This window comes from Ranitomeya imitator, chromosome 6, assembly GCF_032444005.1.
Source record: "Ranitomeya imitator isolate aRanImi1 chromosome 6, aRanImi1.pri, whole genome shotgun sequence".
Lineage (NCBI taxonomy): Eukaryota > Metazoa > Chordata > Amphibia > Anura > Dendrobatidae > Ranitomeya > Ranitomeya imitator.
The window spans coordinates 322,457,903-322,478,747 of record NC_091287.1 but is presented as its reverse complement, the minus strand read 5'-3'; the positions used below and the strand labels follow the sequence as shown (position 1 = coordinate 322,478,747).

At 42.3% G+C, this 20,845-nt stretch overlaps 1 protein-coding gene across 1 annotated transcript in view; it reads right to left on the bottom strand.

Moving 5' to 3' along the window:
- Positions 1–1,244: 1,244 nt before the first annotated feature.
- The window catches only part of JARID2 (jumonji and AT-rich interaction domain containing 2), a 187,693-nt gene continuing 168,092 nt past the window's right edge, over positions 1,245–20,845 (bottom strand). The window contains exons 10-18 of the mRNA XM_069730820.1: positions 16,946–17,064; positions 16,793–16,863; positions 15,681–15,795; positions 14,312–14,417; positions 14,022–14,204; positions 9,728–9,858; positions 8,351–8,534; positions 6,640–6,747; positions 1,245–1,567 (exon numbers count right to left, since the gene is read on the bottom strand). Coding sequence (XP_069586921.1) covers positions 1,382–1,567; positions 6,640–6,747; positions 8,351–8,534; positions 9,728–9,858; positions 14,022–14,204; positions 14,312–14,417; positions 15,681–15,795; positions 16,793–16,863; positions 16,946–17,064 — 1,203 coding nt within the window. The 3' untranslated portion in view covers positions 1,245–1,381. The remainder of the gene's footprint in view (positions 1,568–6,639; positions 6,748–8,350; positions 8,535–9,727; positions 9,859–14,021; positions 14,205–14,311; positions 14,418–15,680; positions 15,796–16,792; positions 16,864–16,945; positions 17,065–20,845) is intronic.

The following is a 20,845-nucleotide window of genomic DNA, read 5'->3' as shown; positions in this document are numbered from 1 at the left end:
TGTGATTTGTAACTTGCTTTGTTTGCAAACACAGAGCTAACATAGGAAAACAAAATAGAAGACAATGAGGAAAGTTTTTCACATTCACAACAGAACAAAAAAATAATAATAATAATAATAATTATAAAAGAAAAAAAATTCAGACCCTAGTGGCTCTAGAAGGTGATCGATGAAGCAATTTCATCTCTGTCGCAGGAACACAAGACAGAGCGCGGGGCTGGAACATAAAACAATGTACATACATATTAATGCTGATTGTGTGATGTGTTGAGATATAGCAGTGGAATGAAATGGAATGTTCGAAAGATTGCACGTCTATGACATAGAAGCACTTCTGGCTTCAACCATTTATATATATATATTTATATACTTTAAAATTCATTTTTCCTTTTCTTTTCCAAAGGATGCTATTGAAGTTTTTTTTTTTACATTTTTTTTTTCTTTTTTCATTTTTTGATAAAGTAGCCAACAGCACCAAAAAAAATAACAGAATGGATTCCTTAAGAAATCAGGCACAGTTTATAGTCCCCCACCCCCTCGTGACTTTTGCCAGGAAGGCATTGCTTGAGTTCATTCTCTTCTCCTTTAACTGATGCATAGAAATGTGCTGGTAACAGAGAACCATTTCCAAGTCTCAGCATTCTGCCTCTGGTTTTTGTTTGAAAAAAAAAAAAAAAGTCCATCAGCTGCCAAACTTTCCTCCGTTTTTTTTTTGTTGTTGTTTGTGTTCTGTTTTTTTTTTTTTTTTTTTTTTTTTAAAACCTTTTAAGTTATTATAGTTTAAACCCCAATTTAAAAAGAAAATTACAAAACTCATCTTGCACGTGACAGAATGAGACATAGCCAAGAAAAAGCAGATTTTGTTCAAGTTTTAACTGTTTGTTTTGTTTTTTTTTCACTAGAAAAAACTGCTCCCTTGACTGGATAAAGAAATACAAAAGAAAAAAAACACATTAAAACTTATCAAAAGGTTTTAAAAGCCTTTTTCACACATTGATGTCAAAAAAGGCTTTCTGTATTTAATTTAGTCTATGGGGCAGCAGAAAAAAAAAAAAAAAAAAACCTCGAAAATCAAGAACACAGTCTGCCCCTCTTAGACTGCCATAAAACAGTGACTAGACTGCAGTGTAGAAAGTCTGACTGCAGTGTCTACATATAAAATAAAATAAAATCAACAGTTTAATGCTAAAAACAAAGTTACTTCTCTAAAAACCAGAAGAAACAAAAACAAACAAACAAAAAAAAATATCTTCATAGAGCTAGTGCAAAGACAGCCTGCATTCTACAGCAAGTACTCCAAACTATGGTAGAATTACAAAATAAAAATATATATTTATATATATATATTTATATGATCAGAGAACTGAGAGGGTTGGCATCTTCAGGATGAAATTGAAGCACTTTTGGACAAACTGATGGATGAAAGTCTGGAGCATGGCACATCGAGTGTGGCTCTCTTCCTTGGTCCCCTTTTTGGTGTAGATTTTACCAGACAGTTCTCAATGCTGTTGTTGTTTTTACCAGACACCTTCCCGCAGATCTGATTGACAAGACTTATTATTTGTTCCTGGAAGTAAAGGAAAAGTAATTACAAAACAGGCAACAACATACATTAAATGGCAATAATAATAATAAGGACTAGAATTAGAGACACAAACCAAGGTTGTTCACTTAACCCAAAAATATAGACTACGCCATCAGAAAAACGCCACCTCATCCCAATTTATAGTCACCCTGACAAGTTCCTCAAGGAAACAATGTACCGACTGATGATTAAACCACCTATTAATCATTTACAGGACTAATGTATCTGTCAAATTCAGACGCTACACTGATGGTCCATACGGCATTTTTTCTCTCAAACCCATCAAATTCTGGAGTGAAATCGCAGCATGGCGAATACAGCTGAGAAAAAACCCCACAGATCTGCACTGCCTCATTAAGTAATATTGGCCCGAGTGCAATCCCACTTGTTATAGGGTTGCTCTAACCCAATTTATTTGCCAGTGTGAGCGAGCCCTAAATGGCTCAGTAACCGCTTTCTGATTTCTGTCAAACATACTGTTCATGATGAGGGATCGTATACTATATGTTTTGTGACCTACAAACTTGTATTTTAGAGGCCGGTTGGACTGTTTTCCATTCAGGACGTCCACCTCCGGCCTCTCTCGCTCTGGTTGGCACAGAAAGAATACTGTGCTCACTTCTCATTTGACTTTGGGAGAATAGACTGTAGGATTTGTGCCACCTTGTGGTCAACTGCAGAACTGCAGGCAAATATGTAAACAGAGATTCCCAACCTTATTACAGAAAAGAGAATTCAGCTTTAGGGAACCCTCACTGCCTTTCTTGTCTACCAGAAGCATAGAATAGAGGCGGGTAATGCATTCTTATCCAGTGCTATAGTTTGCTGCACGGCCAGCTCTACCCTCACCTACTGTATCCTCACCCATCCCTTGTAGATTGTGAGCACTCGCGGCCAGGGTCCTCTCTCCTCCTGTGCCAGTTGTGACTTGTATTGTCCAAGATTATTGTACTGTTTTATTATGTATACCCCTCCTCACATGTAAAGCGCCATGGAATAAATGGCGCTATAATAATAATAATAGTTTGGCTCACACATGTCGATTGATTTCAGCCTGGGTTCAAATAGGCTTTGCAAAAGCAGTTTGCCTTCCCTACCATATAAACGACAGGTCTTTTAGTTACGTTTTTCTAGGAAATCTCTGCTTGGAAACCTCAGGCTTCTGGCTATTCCCGATGCAGAAAAATATTTGAAATTAGCAATACTCCTTAAAGGGTTATTCCAATCTCAGCCAATCCTAGCCTCTATGTGCCAGTTACAGAAAGTCAGAACTCAGAAAACAGTCAAGTGGGCTGCACCATGCAGTTTCCGTAATATTCGTACATGGGATATACGGACGCAGCACAGCCAGCTTGCCTATTTCTGTAGCCCCAGTCACTTGTCAGACCCATCACCAATCTAAGGCTAGGTTCATATCCATATTTTATTTTTTCTATGGATTTTGTTGATCTAAAATGATGCTGCAAGAGATGTGTGACAAATGTTTTTTCACTCTTCCTATTGCAATATGATGGCAATGTAGTCCCTTAATTCTCAGGATCAGAGGGGTTAGCAGAGAACATTAAGTGATAAAAAAATCAGGTTAACATGAGAATCCACTTTGAAATAAGTCCTCCCCCCCCCCCAGACATTTATCACCACCTATCCATGATTTATGTAATCTCCTATGACTTTGGACAGAGGTATCGTGGCTAGAGATGGGCTAACCGGAACATAAATGTTCACCATTCATACCGGACAGTTAATGTCCGGTACAGCGCTCGGAGTAAGGCCACAGAGGAGAGAGAAAATGTGAGAGCGAGCGAAGGGAAGACATCCGTTTTTTCTTGTCTTAGCAGCATTTTCTAAAAAGTTTGGGTCAGATACCAGAACCCAAACTTCCATCGGTCCACCTAATCACGGATGCTCGATCACTGCTCCATACTTCAGCACCTTTTCACTGCAGTGGGTACAATAAGGAAGTATGGGGGGCTCAGGACTCACATTTTAGGATCAATACTAGTTACAGCGATGGAGGCCCCCACGTGATCAGACCTTTATCTATTTATATAATTGCCTTGTAATGTTTTCATTTCCTATTCTGTCCAGATATCACCGTATCCCAGAATTCCAAGCGGAGGAAGTTCACCGACCGCCATATTGGAACACCCAAGTGATGGGTGTTTCAATATGGACACTGCTGCTGGTACCAACCTATTACGCGGTACCACCAGCGGAACACTGTCGCGGAACACTGTCGCGCCACACACATACTCTATATGCTGTACGCACCACACACTCACACAGCCTCTTGCGCGGTACCACCAGCGGAACACCGTCGCGAACACGCCACCGCCGGGATCAGCCGAATGATTCACTGATTGCCGCCATCTTTTCAGGAGAAGTGCATGCGCAGTTTTAATGTGACCGCCGCCATCTGTCTGCACAAAGATGGCAGTCGTCTGATTTACTGCGCCTGCACGAATTCCACGTCGCTGCAGTGAATCATTCGGCTGATCCCGGCAGCAGATGCGTGACATGTCTACAGGCAGAGGAAGCCGGTCATATTAAAGAATATGTGAAATGAAAGTTCATTTTAAAAATTGACTGTGACTGTGTACGGAGCATACCACGTCTCCTGGGCAGGGGAGGAAGCAAAAGACAATACTGACATTACAGCAGGGGATCACAGAGGATTCATTTTGTGAGGTAAAATATTTCACTGACTGTTTTTTTAAAAAAATGTACCTCACAAAATGTATCCACTGCGTCTCCTGCTGTAATGTCAGTATTGTCTTTTGCTTTCTCCCCTGCCCAGGAGCTGTGGTATGTTCGGTACACGGTCAAACACAGGCAATTTTTAAAATGAACTTTCGTTCATGGGAAAACCCCTTTAAAAAGCAAATATCAACGCCAACATGGCTCCTCATAAAAAGTACACCAATGACAATGAAAGGAAAGCAGCAAAGGCACAATGTCGAAGACAACAAAGGGCAAATGAGACTCTTGAAGAGCAACAGCATCGCCTGGACAAAAACCATGCATATAAGCATAGGCGTCAAGCACATGAGTCCCCTGATGCAAAAGTCATTAGATTATCACAGGATGCCATTAGGCAACAACAGTCCTGCATGCCTGCCCCCATTGTGACATTACCGCCCTCCAGATGCGATAGCATCAGGCCTCCATCTAGTCACATATAAGTACTAATTTTCTGTTGTGGAAAAAGCCCTTAAATTTAAGAACTAAGCAAAACAAGGGTAAAGGTGACAATGCCATTATCTATTATACGCATAGCAATACAAAGTGTAAAAGGAAACAGAAACAGGCTTCTCTTATACAGATAGTATAGATAGTGAGCAGCACTCCTATAGTATTACATTACTGCACGGGTGCATGCAGGGCCGGCTCCAGGTTTTTGAGGGCCCCGGGCGAAAGAGTCTCAGTGGGCCCCTCCTTTAACACATACCACGATTCATGATCGCATATAAACACAGCCATGTAGTATATAACACAGCCCACGTAGTATATAGCAAAGCCACGTAGCATATAACAGCATGAGCCCACGTAGTATATACCACGGCCCACGTAGCATATAACACAGCCACGTAGTATATAGCACAGCCCACGTAGCATATAACAGCCCATATAGTATATAGCACAGCCACATATTATATAACAGCCCATGTAGTATATAGAACAGCCATGTAGTAAATAACACAGCCCACGAAGCATATAACAGCCCACGTAGTATATAACACAGCCATGTAGTATATAGAACAGCCATGTAGTATATAGCACAGACATGTAGTATACAGCACAGCACACATAGCATACAACAGCCCATATAGTATATAGCAGCACAGCCCACGTAGTATATAACACACCCATGTATTATACAGCACAGACATGTAGTATACAGCACAGCCCCCCTCTAAGAATGGCCCCATAGTCCAGTACTCACTGTTAGTTACAAAAAAAAAACAAAAACACTCCTCACCTCTCAACGTTCCTGCGCCGCACTGCTCCAGTCTCGGCGGCTGCCGCTGTACTGCCTGACACAGCGAGTGCACGATGACGTCATTGCGCACCCGCAGCGGCAGTGTCAGAGGCAGAGTGGGGAATGATGGGAGAGGGAGAGTCAGGTGACGCTCTCTCCTCCATCATTTGCTTTGAACTTTACCGGCAGACGCCGGTAAAGTTCAAAGCGGCGGCGGGGGAGTTGGTGCTTGCGACAGGCGGCCCCCCTGCCTCACAGGGGCCCCAGAGCAGTTGCGTGATGTGCCGCTAGCTGAGGGCCCCTGGGGGAGCGGGGGCCGTAGGCACTGGCAGCTGCCTGCCCCTAACGCCGGCCCTGAATGGGCCCCCCTGTCTCGCCAGGGCCCCGGCACTTGCCCGGGTACTGACGCCAGCCCTGAGTGCATGTATGCCATAGTCCATACAGACCTGTATCCAAACACGGTAACTACGCTCTACAATTCATGAATGCATCAATTCCAATATTACTACGCGTAAAAAAAAAAGTGAGTTACTTAGTTAAAGGGAACCGGTCACATCCAGGAACATAATATAGGGGTAATCTGAAGGTAAATGGCATTTATAACCTATTTAGCCGGTTTCAATGGAAGTGCTGCTACAGGAAGAAAATGACGTTTTATTTGCCCTGTAACTACTCAGTCAATGCTCACTATTTAGTAAACTCGCTGTAATCAGTCCCTGCACCCCCCTCATGACTGGAAGCGACCAGCTGCAGAGAAAATATATGGTAACTATTTTCTCCATGCTTACTGGAGTAGCGGCTACGAGACAGGCATGACATATGTTGGTAATTTACAGGTAAATAACATGTGTCTACAGATAAATAGCATATATGGACACAACAGGTTTCCTTTAACTTTTTTAAAATGAGCAAAAAAGTTATTCACCAGTGACATGATGACCCCAGTTCTAGTGACTCTGCTCTATGCGCATAATCAGGCCACAAATGAACTGGGGAAGAGATAGGTTTTTGTATTACAGAAACCTGGATTCTCTCGCTATATAATAACTTAGATTTCAGGGGCTATTCCACTAACCTCATCGTAGCGATACATCAGCTTTAACCCTCGACACGACTTCAGCTTGTCCACGTGACGCAGGGCACACTCCAGGCAGAACACAACATTCTCGTTTTCTTGCACCACCTAAGAGAAAATAAAGCGAAATATCAAATTAGGCAAGAACAAGATTCTGTCAGCATCACGCAGGAAATGGAGCCGGTAGTGAAACACAGCTACATAATCTCATTGAGGTGGAGGTTAAAAAGTGATTGTACGCAGTAATTATATTACGTACTGGAGCATGTCCGCCAGTGCACATTGCGCTAATGAATGATACAATATGAAGAAGTGGCCTGTGTGGCAGTAACAAACCCAGTAATTTGAGTCCCTTTGTACCAACAGCAAGGTAAGGCAGGCCGTAGATGACATCCAGAATGGAAACCAATGTTGAAAGGGCCACTAAACCTAAAATACAAGTTGGTCCAAAATGAGAAGGTGTCTGGTAACAGTTACAAAATATATGGAAAAGTTCCCATATCATGACATGGTGTGTACATTGGCCAGATATCTGAAAGATATTGCTTCACCACTTCAGCTGGAAAGCGGTTTTCTAGGGAAAGGAACATTATCGTATGACCATAAGTTGGGACAAAAGGACTAAGTTATCTCCATGGCAAATTAACAATATTGAAATTTGGTCTAATGAACAGATAATTCGTCCTGTGGATTGTTTCTATCGAACATACTTGAGTAAATGTAAATGACATCTCTAATTCACAGCAAAATATCAACTATTTTTGCCTGTTGGCTGCTTTCTTAGTACAATTTCACTTTAATGACAAAGGATATAAAGCCGGTCATGCACATTAGATGGCTGTCGGAAGAACGATGTTACGGCACATCATTTGGTAGATGGCCAGCTCAGCTGACTGCCCCGTACACAGAAGTGCTGGTTCGGCCATCAGCTCTTGTGTTCTGCATGGCAGCTTATTTCCAGGATAGCTATGCTATTGGCAGTCCGAATCACATCACAGACTGTCGATCAAACCAATCGATCTCAGCGGGTGTGGCGGACATTAATCTAATGTGTAAGGTGCTGTAAGAATAGACTGAGCAAGAAACACCTGGACTTTATCATGTTGTGCTGAGGGTTGGTTTAGATTTCACCTCTTCACCCTTGTGAACCAGAAGCCATCAAGATGAATGTTCCAGAAGTATGGATATGCAGGGAAAATTCAAACTGACAAAAAGCAAGAGCCACATTTCTAAAAGGGTAACAACTACAATTATGTGATATGTCATACCCTCTTGGGTTTATACGTAGAAGCATGCATGGATAGGATCGATTCGAGGAACTCCAGTTCTTCGGCCAGAACAGTAAGCCTACAGATGGGAGATTTGTGAATCTCTTACCTTCTAGAATCCCCCTGTAGCTTTTGATCAACCATGCTGATTAATATTGCATGCACAGATGACACTGTACCAACCCGAAAAATCAAAAACTACAACAGGGATTCTTCAAGATGAGGTACTGACAGAGTTCCCGTCCAGCAGTCATGGAGCAATGACCTAACAGATGGACCGGGATCATGGGCAGACTATTTAGCGTCCTGTGGGTTCTGCAGTCAGCCATGTTATTCTCACCTTATAAGTAATGTGCCGCTGTGGACATAATTATTGCATGATCTCTAGAGGATGAGCAAACAATGACAAAAGCACAGATATCACCACTACTAAATGAGCTCACCATGGAGAGGTAACACAAATGCTGGCAAATCTGGCATCTTCTCTCGGATGTTTCAAACTGCAGCCACTTCCGAGGCTTTTTCTTCATATCCATCGATGAGTTGCTGGTGTCATGGCTCCCGTAGCGTGCCGATGAGTGAAGCCCTGCCTCAAAGAGTTCCTTTCTCTGCCTCAACTCTGTATCCCTGGAAAAGCAAAGCACAAGTCAGAAACTGCATAGCTCATCACTCAGCTCTCATTACAATGAGCTTTTCTGCAGCTCGGTAATGAGGGGAAAGTGACAATAAACACTTCACCTAAAAGGGAACTTCAGAGCGAAATTGCAACATACAAAGTAAAAATGACATCACATCTGTGGTTAATTTCAGAAGACCTCCCGCAGACATTGGGGTGGCGTAGAGCACCCGCTCTGCAGATAAATAGTGCATAAACTGAATCAACTCCTGGTTCAGGTTATGTAGCATTAACGTTGCGATCGCATGGAGATGCTCTTTAGGTTAAAATAGTCAACATGAGCTCTCCAGAGGTCATTGCCACAGAAAAAAAAGTCAACTCAAATATATAGTTACGGATATTGTTCATCAACCACCACCTCATGGAAAGTAGCTACACAGTGGACAAAAAAACAGTATTAAACAAGGCACCAAGTCATAGGCATGGCAGGGTTATAAAAAATACGGGAGTCACTTATTGCTAGCACAGGAACATTGACTTGGCTTGTAAAAAAAAAAAAAAAGAAAAAATGCCAAAAAATGTCAAAGTATTTTTTTTATTTATAAGTGAATTCTTGCCAGCCTTCAATAAAACAACATTCTACTAAATGACCAATAAAAGCGATCCAATGATGGCTAGAAAAAGGCACGAGTAATCTTCTCTCAAAGTTTATAAATCCTCCATAACGGGGTTAAAGTGTGTATTAAAACATCATTTTCATAAATACAAAAAAAATAAATGTTCCTTACAAAAAGCACATGTAGTACGCTGCTAAAAGTGGTTTCAACATGGCACTGCCATCTTCATAACAATTTACCAAAAGAATTAAATTAGAGAAAAAAGGACAAAAAAAAAATCTATTACTGTAGATACAGAAAAGAGTGTAAAAAAAAAAATTAAAAAAAAACTCCAGGCAAAAGGCTAATATTCAGTGCTGAGTGGAGTTCACCAAGTTATCCCAAAATGCTAACATTCATTTAAGTGATTGTAAAACTACACCTTGTCCACCCGGGAAATTGGAATTTACATTATAGTTAATTGTAAAGTGCTGAGGAATATGTTGGCGCTATATAAATAAAAATTATTATTATTATCAGTGGATACAACTTGGTGAACTACACAGACTCGCAGACCCAAGACGTCATCTATGCATCCTCTACATTACCTGAGCTCTCCGAGCAGTGAAGAAATGATACTCAGAGTTGGGCTGTTCTCCTTTTTAGCTTCTGCTGTTGCAATCTGATATAATAACTTCTCCATGGAGAACGGCTTTGCTATGTGTCGACGTTTCATTTCCTGAAAAAATACAAATGATACATTGCATCAAACAGAGAAGTTTTCGAGTGCTGTTTTTGTACGTTACTTGTATAGTATTAATAGCATTTTTCTCATTGGCCTTTGCCTTTAAAGAGATATATGGTAACCGAGAAATCAGCTTCGTTCTCCTCCTGGACTGATCATTCATTCTCAATTCACTTGTAAAATCTGTCTCCACTGAGTACAGATTTTCCCAATTAGAGGTTTTTTCCCCATTCATTAGACTATGCAAAATGAAAAACGCCGAAAAGAATTGACATACTACAGATGAAAAACTGCCTCAAATCGGCATGTACAAAAAAGTATCGTATTTATACAACTTTAAGTCCCCTGATGCCACTCTAAGCAGGGCGAAACATGCGCGTCGGGGCAGAGGGACAAGACCTTCACACCAATATACTGCAAGGCACTTCAGTCAGGTAAATTTATGGCTCTCAGCTGAACTTTATTATAGATATCTTCACCTTATCTTTCATCATGTCGCTGACACAAGCAATGTTGTTAGGGTATGTTTCCAATGTCCAGAATCCCTGCACTTTGGACGCAGAGGATACCCCGCTCTGCCCAAAGCGCCGCCCCCTGTTGTACGCGCGGTGATTCCGGATGTGTTCATTGAACACATCCGGAATTACCGCTTCGTATTCATATACTGTGTTATTTATCTTGCGAAGACAGAGTCTCTGCAAGATAAATAGACATGCTGTGGTCTATAAAGACGCGCTGCATGTCCGGTTACACAGGGTCGCCGGATGCGGCACTGCACGCATAGTGGAGACGGGATTTCATAAAATCCCCTTCACTACTGCTGTAACATCTGGACGCTGCGGATGTACGCAGCATCCAATCTGCAGCAAATACTGAAGGTTTCCTGACTGTGGAAACATACCCTTAGTTACCATTACCTTCATCTTACTAAGCATTGATTGTTGGTGCATTGGTTTGCTCTGTTGCAGGTGCCTCCATATATAGGCCAGAGCATTTCATTTCTGTGTGTAAGACCATATAACTGTACTTTGGTCAGCATATACGTAGATAACGTCTGTAGATTTTTAGGAAGAACGTTCTGCACTTAGCACTTTATACGGTGTATCCAACCCATGCATTTCAATGAATTAGCCTACTGATGTTTCATCTATTGTTGGCATCAGCTTCTTCATTCTACTATTTTGGTGATAATTCTTCCTGACATGCGAATTAGTTATTCAAGTCAGTCCCTCTTTTCTTAATCCAGTATCTTTCTTGAGTTTTTAACTTGTTTTACGGTTTATATCAATAAAAAATATTTTTTAATCTAAACACTGATATACTTTCTAAGTACAAAAAAGGTCAGCATGTGTATGAGAGTGCAACAATGTCATCTAATTTTCTGCGACAGTAACTTTTTTGCTGCAAAAAAATGCAGTGAAGGGTGAACAAACCCTAATAGGTCAAATCTGTTTGCTGAATGTAGATATTAGCCCTAAATTGAGAGTAAGATCAATCTAATTTCTCTGATATTACGAAATTGCTTATTTCCATGTGACTATTGATTAATGGAGAACTGTGAACAAATGGGTTAAACCTGCACTGCCGTCAAAGGGTGAGAAGTATTAGTCAACATGTTTCAAATTATCAAACCTATTCATCAGGACAAACCGCGGCATCGCAATGTTTTGTCCTGATGAAGACGTTTGATATTTTGAAACGCGTTGACTAAAACTGCATTTTGGATTCCTGTCTTCTCATCACTAGTGATGAGCGAATATACCCGTTACTCGAGATTTCCCCGAGCACGCTCGGGGGTCCTCAGAGTATTTTTTAGTGCTCAGAGATTTCGTTTTTCTTGCCGCAGCTGAATGATTTACATCTGTTAGCCAGCATATGTACATGTGGGGGTTGCCTGGTTGCTAGGGAATCCCCACATGTACTTATGCTGGCTAACAGATGTAAATCATCATTCAGCTGCGGCAAGAAAAACGAAATCTCCGAGCACTAAAAAATACTCGGAGGACCGCCGAGCATGCTCGAGAAATCTCAAGTAACGAGTATATTCGCTCATCATCACTAGTCATCATCCTTTTACGACAGTGCAGGTTTAACCCATTTGTTTCCAGTTATCCATGTTTCCTTCCCCTTGAGTGTGCAGCAACCCAAGCCTTTAGTGATTGTGAGCACACAACCTGACCAGGTGAGCACGACCGTCCAAGGTTGTCCTATCTTATATCCAGATAAGCTTTTTTGGGGACCTTACAGTTTTCACCATACTATTGGTTTATGAAATTTATGTTTGTCATAATGGAATGTAAAAAGAAGTTGGCACTCCAAATAGTAATGCTGAGAGCTTTTAATTGTAGAAATTAGTGATGAGTGAATGCGCTCAGATGAGGTGTTATTCCGAGCATGCTCATGTGCTAATAGAGTATCTTCGGCGTGCTCTAATACCATGTCCGAGTCCCCGCGGCTGCATGTCTCGTGGCTGTTTGACAGCAGCAGCACATGCAGGGATTGCCTGTTTGTTAGGGAACCCCTGCTTGTGTGCAGCCACGGGGACTCGAACATACAGCATCTTGAGCATGCTCGAATACTATTAGCACACGAGCGTGCTCTAGTAACACCTTATCCGAGCACACTCGCTCATCACTAGTAGAAATCCGAAATAATACATGGATGCCTTTCTTGTAAAATATATATTACTACAGGTTATGGGCACTGTGGAGTTGGGAAGGAATTTTCCCCTAACGTGGGGCAATTATGGGATATTGCGTTCCACTGGATCAACATGGATAGGTTGAACTCAATGGGCTTGTGTCTTCCTTGAACCTAAAGACGACAGCATACTGACTGCATATATGATGCTTTCGGTATTATAACTCTAGACTTTCATCTGACATATGGATTGAAATGACTGCAGTCAGTGTGTGTGACACACTACACACACCGACTGCGGTCATCTTAGAAGACCGAAAAGTAGAATATGTATTATTTTAGATTGCTACTACCATCAACCCCTTAGTGATCAAGCCACATTTGTCATTTTATATGGTAATAACTCGAATGCTTTAACATATCCTGGTGATTCAGAGACTGTTTTTCCGTGACACATTGTACTTTATGATAGTAGCACATTTAGGTCAACACTTCTTCAACTTAAAACAAGATAGTCACTGTATTAAAAAAAAAAAAACTAATAAATCATATTTATGATATTTCTACATTACGCCAGCACCATTTTTGAAATGTCCATTTATTTTAGTAGGATGTTTGACGATTAGCAGCAGTTTTGTTTTTTCAAGGAAATTTACAAAACTTACTATTTTAGAGACCTATTCAGTTTTGAAATTGCTTGAAAGGCCTGTAATTCGGACAACGAAAAAACATTGATACCATTTTAAAAACAGCAACCCTCAATGTACTGTATTCAAAACTGGTGTCAGCTAGTTTGTTAACCTTTCATGTGCTTTACAGGAATTACTGCAAAGGGGAATAAATGAAAGCAAAAAATTTATTTTTCCACTAAAATACTGCTAAGATTTTATCATTCCACAATAGCTGGCGGACCTTAAAGCCATTCCTTGGCCTCAGGTTGCCATGGCTGCCATTGAGGCATTGATGGAATCAAAGAGGGAGCATTCTCCCTCTATTAACCATCTAGATGCTGCTGTTCTCCCTCTATTAACTATCTAGATGCTGCTGTTCTCCCTCTGTTAACCATCTAGATGCTGCTATTGCTATTGACAGTCACATCAAATGAATCAAATGGCCATGGTTGGTGCAAACAGCGATTGTGGCAGATGCAGCAGGGTGCCAGTTGTAGTATACACCTGACACTCTCTGCATTTTCAGCCATCGGTGGATGCTATTCTCTTAAAGTAATGCTGGCAGTCATTAAGGGTTAAAATATTTTCACTATTATTGGGAGTGCCACATTCTTTTTACGTTGGATGGTGCCAATGTACACTGGGTTGGTGCCCCATTTGAGCACCCTGTTTCTTTGCGAATGCTGTATATCCACAAAACTACTTTGTCAAAATTGAGAAATACTACAAAGTTGTGTGAAGCGAATACGCTAGTCATCTCTATCGTATTCTAGTAGGAAAATCTCCGTCACTGGAAATTCACTATACAATATTGATTTTGACAAGAGAACGAGCAGTGGTGTATACCATGGCAGTCTTGAAGCCCATGCTTGTCCACTGGGTGGTAGCAAAGTGCACAGTTTCAGAAACACTGTAGCCACAGCACACTTTTGACACAAAGGATCCTGGGAAGCAGACGACAAACTGGCCACACTGCTGTACAGTACGGTGCACCTTGATCCCCTCCTTGCACAGCACCTCTGGGGAGATCTGCAGGAGGAAACATATTAGCGGGAGGGTTTCAGACACAGATCACATGTAATGACACGCTTACGGTGCCGTTTTGATCTATCCGGTCTGGCACGGCATGGACTTACCATCACGTTACTTTCAAGCATTTGAAGACCAGGAGTACCATTGGCTTGAAGTAGAGTATGTACCACTTTGTCAAGTTTGCTCTCTTCCTCAGCAGGAATGCAATACCTGCATCATAACACAGTAATTACATATCATCTTATGTACAAGTTATGCATAAGGTTCACCGACACTTTTACAAAGGACACTGCTTTTATGTAGTACATCAGAAATCCCCTTTCATTAGACTGGATTTACAATGTATTTTGATGCACTTTTGCATTGTTATGGTAAAGTCTACATGCACAGGGGTTGATTTTTTGGCATTTTGGGAGCAGAGACATTTTTTTTTCCAGTAAGCTATCAATTTCTCAATAGGGCTGGGGAGGCAGAAATTAAGAGTAAATTATAGAGGGCCTTTCAGTTTCTGGCATGTGGACAGTCCAGGCTTATATAGAGGTTCGTTAGTCTTAATAAATTTGGGCCAATCTTACTCTGGCAGACTTTGGACCAATACTGGGGTATCAAACACCAGTTTTGATTAACAGTCCATTATATTCCCAGCTCACTGTGATTTTGTAGATTTTCCAGCTAGTCCCAAAGGCAAGACTCACACAGTAGGTTGAAGCTTTTTATAATTATTTTGTTGCCATTTTTTTTCAGTGAAAAACAAGGAGGGCAGGCGTTATTTTATAGTTTGTGGTGTAAAATAATGCAACAATGAATTTGGGGGAAAAAAAAGTGCATGTCACAAATGTAACAAAAAAAGTATTGTAAAAAAGGGCAACTGGTACTGGTGCTGCTTTGTGTACAAAAGTAAGGCAAGTAGCCAAAGTCGTACGTCATAAGTTGTCAAGAGCATGCAACAAACTAAAGCCTCATGTCAGTAATATGCCCAGACCAGTGGGGAAAATGATCATCTCTAGAATGAAAAATAACCAGCAATTCACAGATAATCTGCACGACTTGTTTCCCATTGGAAGTGCTACAAGTACATGGAATCTCATCTGATTGGACATGCTAGTGTACACATAGGACGGTCGACAAGGAACTTTTTTTTTTTCTAGAGCAAATACATTATTTGCACGGTAGAATAGTAGACGGCTCCTTCTGGAAATGTTTCCCTGTATGTGTGCACACGTATTCTGTATGTAACAGAAGATCTGTGTGGATATCTATGTATATACATGGGGAGTATAATGCGGCAACAACTAATGTGCGAAAAGGAGGAAATATTCAATGGTGATCTGTCATTGTCTGGGCTCCAGAGTTCTTCCTGGAAAATGATTATTACTACCAGTGGTGGGAAATTAAAGAATACAGAGATTTCTATTATAGTCCATCAGGCACCACTAACGACTGGAACCGTATGAAGATTATACTCTCACTTACCAAATGCAATCAGCACCAGTGTGTAAGTAGTCAATGTAGGGAAGGTGGTTTTGGTCTCGAGACCAGCATGAGGTAGAAAAAACCATGCCAATATTAAGCCAAGGAATGGTTATTCCTGAAATCAAAGAAAAAAATAAATAATAGCATGAGTAATAGGAGCATACGGCACAAGAGATGAGAACAAATAAAGGCAGAGACTAGAAAAAAAGAATCCATCAGTAATCTGTAAATCCGAATGGCACCCTGACCCATCCCATATTATGCCCATTTTCTGCTGTTTCAATATATGCAAATCAAAAATCAAAAAAAGCTAAAACGTTTTAGAGGCCCTTGACACCATTGCTATACCTCATCTGTGAGGTACACAGTTCTACTATAGAGTAAAGTATAGCCAGGGGTGAGTGCAGGACAACTTCACCCATAACATCAGGTTTTTTACTATCTAATCTGAGAGCATCATAACGGAGAAGCATAGATACTGATTCCAGTGATGTGTCACTTACAGGGCTGCTGCTTGTAATTTTGATACAATCACTGATTTATCAGCAGGAGATTATTCCTAGAGGACTAGTAAACCTGCCAGGTAGTCCTCCATATTCATGAGCTCTGTATAACCCCACCCCCCCCCCCATTGATTGTCTGCCTATGCAGAATTGCACACAGAAATCCATCAATCAGTGGTGTGTGTAGTGTTATACAGAGCAGCTTTTTGAGCACAAAAAACTGTGAATCAGTGATATGGGCAGAGTTCTACAGAGCTCAGAATTCAGCAAACTGCAGCACATAACAGTGATTTTATCAACACAGCAGCAAGCAGCCTAATAAGTGATACATTTTTGGAATCAGGGTCTCTGCCCCTACACTAAGCACATCTTAGATGGGGTAAGAACATCACTATATCACAAGTAATTTGTCACATCTTGTGTGCACACCAATGACAAAGCATGGTGGAAGCAGAATCGATAGATAACCTATACAGTAAAATGATGCAAAACTTTGTAAGTAAGAACTTCAAAATAAAAAAAACAATAGAAAGGAACCTTATAATAGTAAGCTGTAAGGGAAGTACAATCCATCAATACAAAACTTAAGATCTAATGTTAGCAATTTACCAGGCACAGCACCAAGGTGTCGCAGGATGGATCCTGAATTATTAGGAAGGACTGTGAGATTCCATCCATGCCTATAAGACAGAACAGGAAAGATATGATCGATCGTCTGCATGGTTTATTGTGATAAAGAACCCGACATGATCATCTGCGCACCTTGAGAAGGGCTCCGCTTTACCCACAGGAAATCCACTGCCGTGAGTCTTTGTGTCAACCTTTCCACAATGCACCGCGACATGACAAGACTTCTGATCAACAATGCGCCAATACTCTTGCTGAAATAAGGAGAGCAGCGTTATTAGCCAGGATCTCACAAATATCAAAAGGGGTTTGTGCCAAGTATGGGGGTTATTCCCTATCCTTCTCACATTCTAGTACAGAGCTTAGTTATCCCCAGCAGTGTCACAGAACATTAACGGATCTGAGGTGCGCATGCTCGTCTTCCTCGCAATTCACACAGGGCTTTAGGGATCGTGGTGGACATTATGGACAGACTCTCCAGTGATCGGGAAATTAGCCCATATCCTTGGGATCTAGGGCTGTGGAGTCGGTAAACCAAACTGCCTTCTCAATTTCTCCCTACTCCACAGCACTGGTCATTACTGAGCATGTGCATAAAGTGCAGCACAGATTCATCTCATCTACGGCTCCACAGCACTGGTCAGTACTGAGCATGTGCATAAAGTGCAGCACAGATTCATCTCATTTACGGCTCCACAGCCCTGGTCACTACTGAGCATGTGCATAAAGTGCAGCGCAGATTCATCTCATCTACGACTCCACAGCTCTGGTCACTACTGAGCATGTATATAAAGTGCAGCACAGATTCATCTCATTTACGGCTCCACAGCTCTGGTCACTACTGAGCATGTATATAAAGTGCAGCACAGATTCATCTCATTTACGGCTCCACAGCTCTGGTCACTACTGAGCATGTGCAGAAAGTGGAGCACAGATTCATCTCCACTATAAGCAGAGATCCTCAGGAATGGTGATGAGTGAATGTGCTGTGATAAGGCATTATCCAATAATGCTCGGGTGCTAACAGTGTCTCTGGAGTGCTCAAAAACATATGTTCGAGTCTGCAGCTGCATGTCTCACAACACAATCTTTACTCTGGAGGCAGCGGGTATGGTTTGCTCCCAGAGCACCATTGGCATGCTATATAATGATTGAGCATTGGCATGATCCAAGGCTGGTTCCACCGAAGTGGAAGTAAAGCATGGTGCTCGTCTGTATGGTCTGTAACACAAAGACATTGGCGATAAAGAGTCACAATGTGAGAAAAGTCAAAAGGAGAGAAAGGTGCATAAAAATCCACATCAAAGTGGGAACACACTTCAGAAGCCAGCAAGTTTTTTTTATTTCCAAAAAAATTTATAGAAAAAAATCCCAAATTCTAGGTGCTAAATAGTGATGAGTGAGCGAGCCCACTGGAGTGCCAATAGAGTATCTTCGGCGTGCTCGAATACTACGTTCGAGTCGCCGCTGCCTGTTTGCTAGGCAATCCCTGTATATGTGGCGGCTTATGAACAGCAGGGAGACATGCAGCCATGGCCGATTTGTAGATTAGCCAGCACACACCTTACCAGAAAAAAAAGTTTCCTTTAAAACTAGCAGGAAATCCATTAGACATGCAAATCCATAACTCCAGTAAAGCCACAAGCTTTGCCTGTTTCATGTAAGCAGAAGCAGCATTTCCATATTTACGCTGCGTTCACGCGGTCACACAATGCTGGTATTCTATTGTCCAAAATTGTAACTAATGTAGGACTCAATAAGGGAGAAACAGATCACGCTTCATCACTAGCACGGGAACATCTATTAACCCTAACATATGACGACAAGCAGTGAGAAATAACGGGGGCTGCAATTCAGGTCCGAGCTACGGTGCAACGGGAGGTGTTGGGCGCTCGCCGGCCTGATACTGAGCCGATACACTGCAACGAAGCCTCCTGTATTAGGTTTCCTAATATATATTCCAGCGCAGCTCAAAATCATCACTTGTTATTTATACTCCGATACATTAAAACCTTCAATCTGTCACTGGTGTGTAAGGGCACTATGGCAGGAATGGAATAATATGGAGCTTGTTCCGTGCAATGTCCTAAAATGACCTCCCCCATAATGCTGGTGCTGTTGGGGCCCGCTCCCATGTAAGGGGACTAGATTTATTTTGTCCTGGACGCTTTAGACAGCCCAACAAGAACATAAATATCATGTACACCCAAGATTATTGCTAGCAGCTGCTCTCGAGGCCCCAGAAAACAAAGTGGTATTATACAGGTCAGATACAACAGGAATATTCCATATGGACGGTAACGCCGTCATCAGCCCCACTGCCTCTGGGAAATCGTTTCCAATCTAGAGAGCAAAGCAGACGCTGCTACAAATCATTAAAGATTTAAAAAAAGTAAGTAAATTGCCAGCCATGTGTTTTCTTGGAACAGACAGTAGAAGGAGAGGGGATGCTGCTTTTTTAGTGCTAGTAACACTTTATTCTAGAGTTAGACCCCACTGATCAGATTTTGGGGGCATATCCAAGCTATATACTGTACCATCAATGGTTCCCTCTACATGTGGCATTTCTGACTTCTTCATATCTAGCCCTGTCGTAAAGATGAAGCAGGCAGTTTTTATTTTTTTACTATCATATTAGAATAAAAGGCAGCACAATGGCTCAGTGGTTAGCACTGTAGCCTTGTAGCGCTGGAGTCCTGGGTTCTAATCCCACCTTGGACAACATCTGCAAGGAGTTTGTATGTTCTCCCCGTGTTTGCGTGGGTTTCCTCCGGGTTCTCCGGTTTCCTCCCACATTCCAAAGACATACTGATAGGGAATGCAGATTGTGAGCTCCATCGGGGGCAGCGATGATAATGTGTGCAAACTGTAAAGCGCTGCGGAATATGTTAGTGCAGCGCCCCGGAGTCCTAGTCGTTGCAGTAATGTCGCTCTGCCACTAAGGGGAGTGATGTTATGTCTGATTGCACTAAAGGAGTTCCCCTGACCAGGTATCACAGTCACACATTACACTTCACACTCCGGCCACCAGGGGGAGCAAAAGGCACTATGTATTAGGCCACTACTCACACTTTGGTAAAACTGTGGGTTGGATAGGAAGTTAGAACAGAACGCAGCCTGGGAGAGCTCCAGGGAGGACCTGTCAGGGGTGGGTTCCTGGCAGGTACCTAGCAGAAAGGACAGAACGTTACGGAGCCGATCCTGCACTACCTTGCGGCGGCATCCTAAGGAAGGACACGAAGCGAAGGATATTGTGGAGAAGTGAGAAACGAAATTGCAGCACAAGGAGATATCCAGTAGGAGTCATGGCCCGAGATCGGCAACATCCTACTGAGGCGCGTAGCCGGAACGCCGAGGAAGTAACAGACTTCAAGCATTACTTCAAACAGCGGCAGGACAGTTGATTATAGGTTGGCTGTCTACCATACATCACCTAAGCAGACATAGGGGGCAAACGTGGAGAGGGGCGTCTCTAGGGTCCCAGAATAGCTCCGAGCCTACCCGTCATACGGGTGCGTCCTAGCCAGATATACTTGGGGGACGGAGAAGAGAAAGAACGAATACGAAAGTTGTGAGGACTGTCCCGAATGCTCAGCAGGGAAGCACTACAACACAGGCGCTATTGGTAGGCACTGATTTCCATCTGCAAAGGTAACTCTGAATGTGCCTTCGGACCGGCCGGTCTCAGCCAGCCCAGTTAACAGTGCTCTGGATTGCGGATCCCGAAGTCTTCAGTAAAAGGTAAAGAGACTGCAACCCTGTGTCTTCGTTATTAACTGCGCCTCACATCATCGCCACCTACACTACTGGGAAGCCCTGGGGATATACTTCACCTGTGGGAAGGTATACCATCTAGCTGCCATTCCATCACCCCAGCGGACCCCTAAGCAGCACCCTGACCGAATACCACAGGTGGCGTCACGAACCCTTGACAAACTTTCATCACCCCTTTTATTGGGCGCCCCTTAGCAGGGTCACGGACCGGGTTCAGCCACCGTGACAACCCCAGCACCGAGACAGAGAGGACCGGTACAG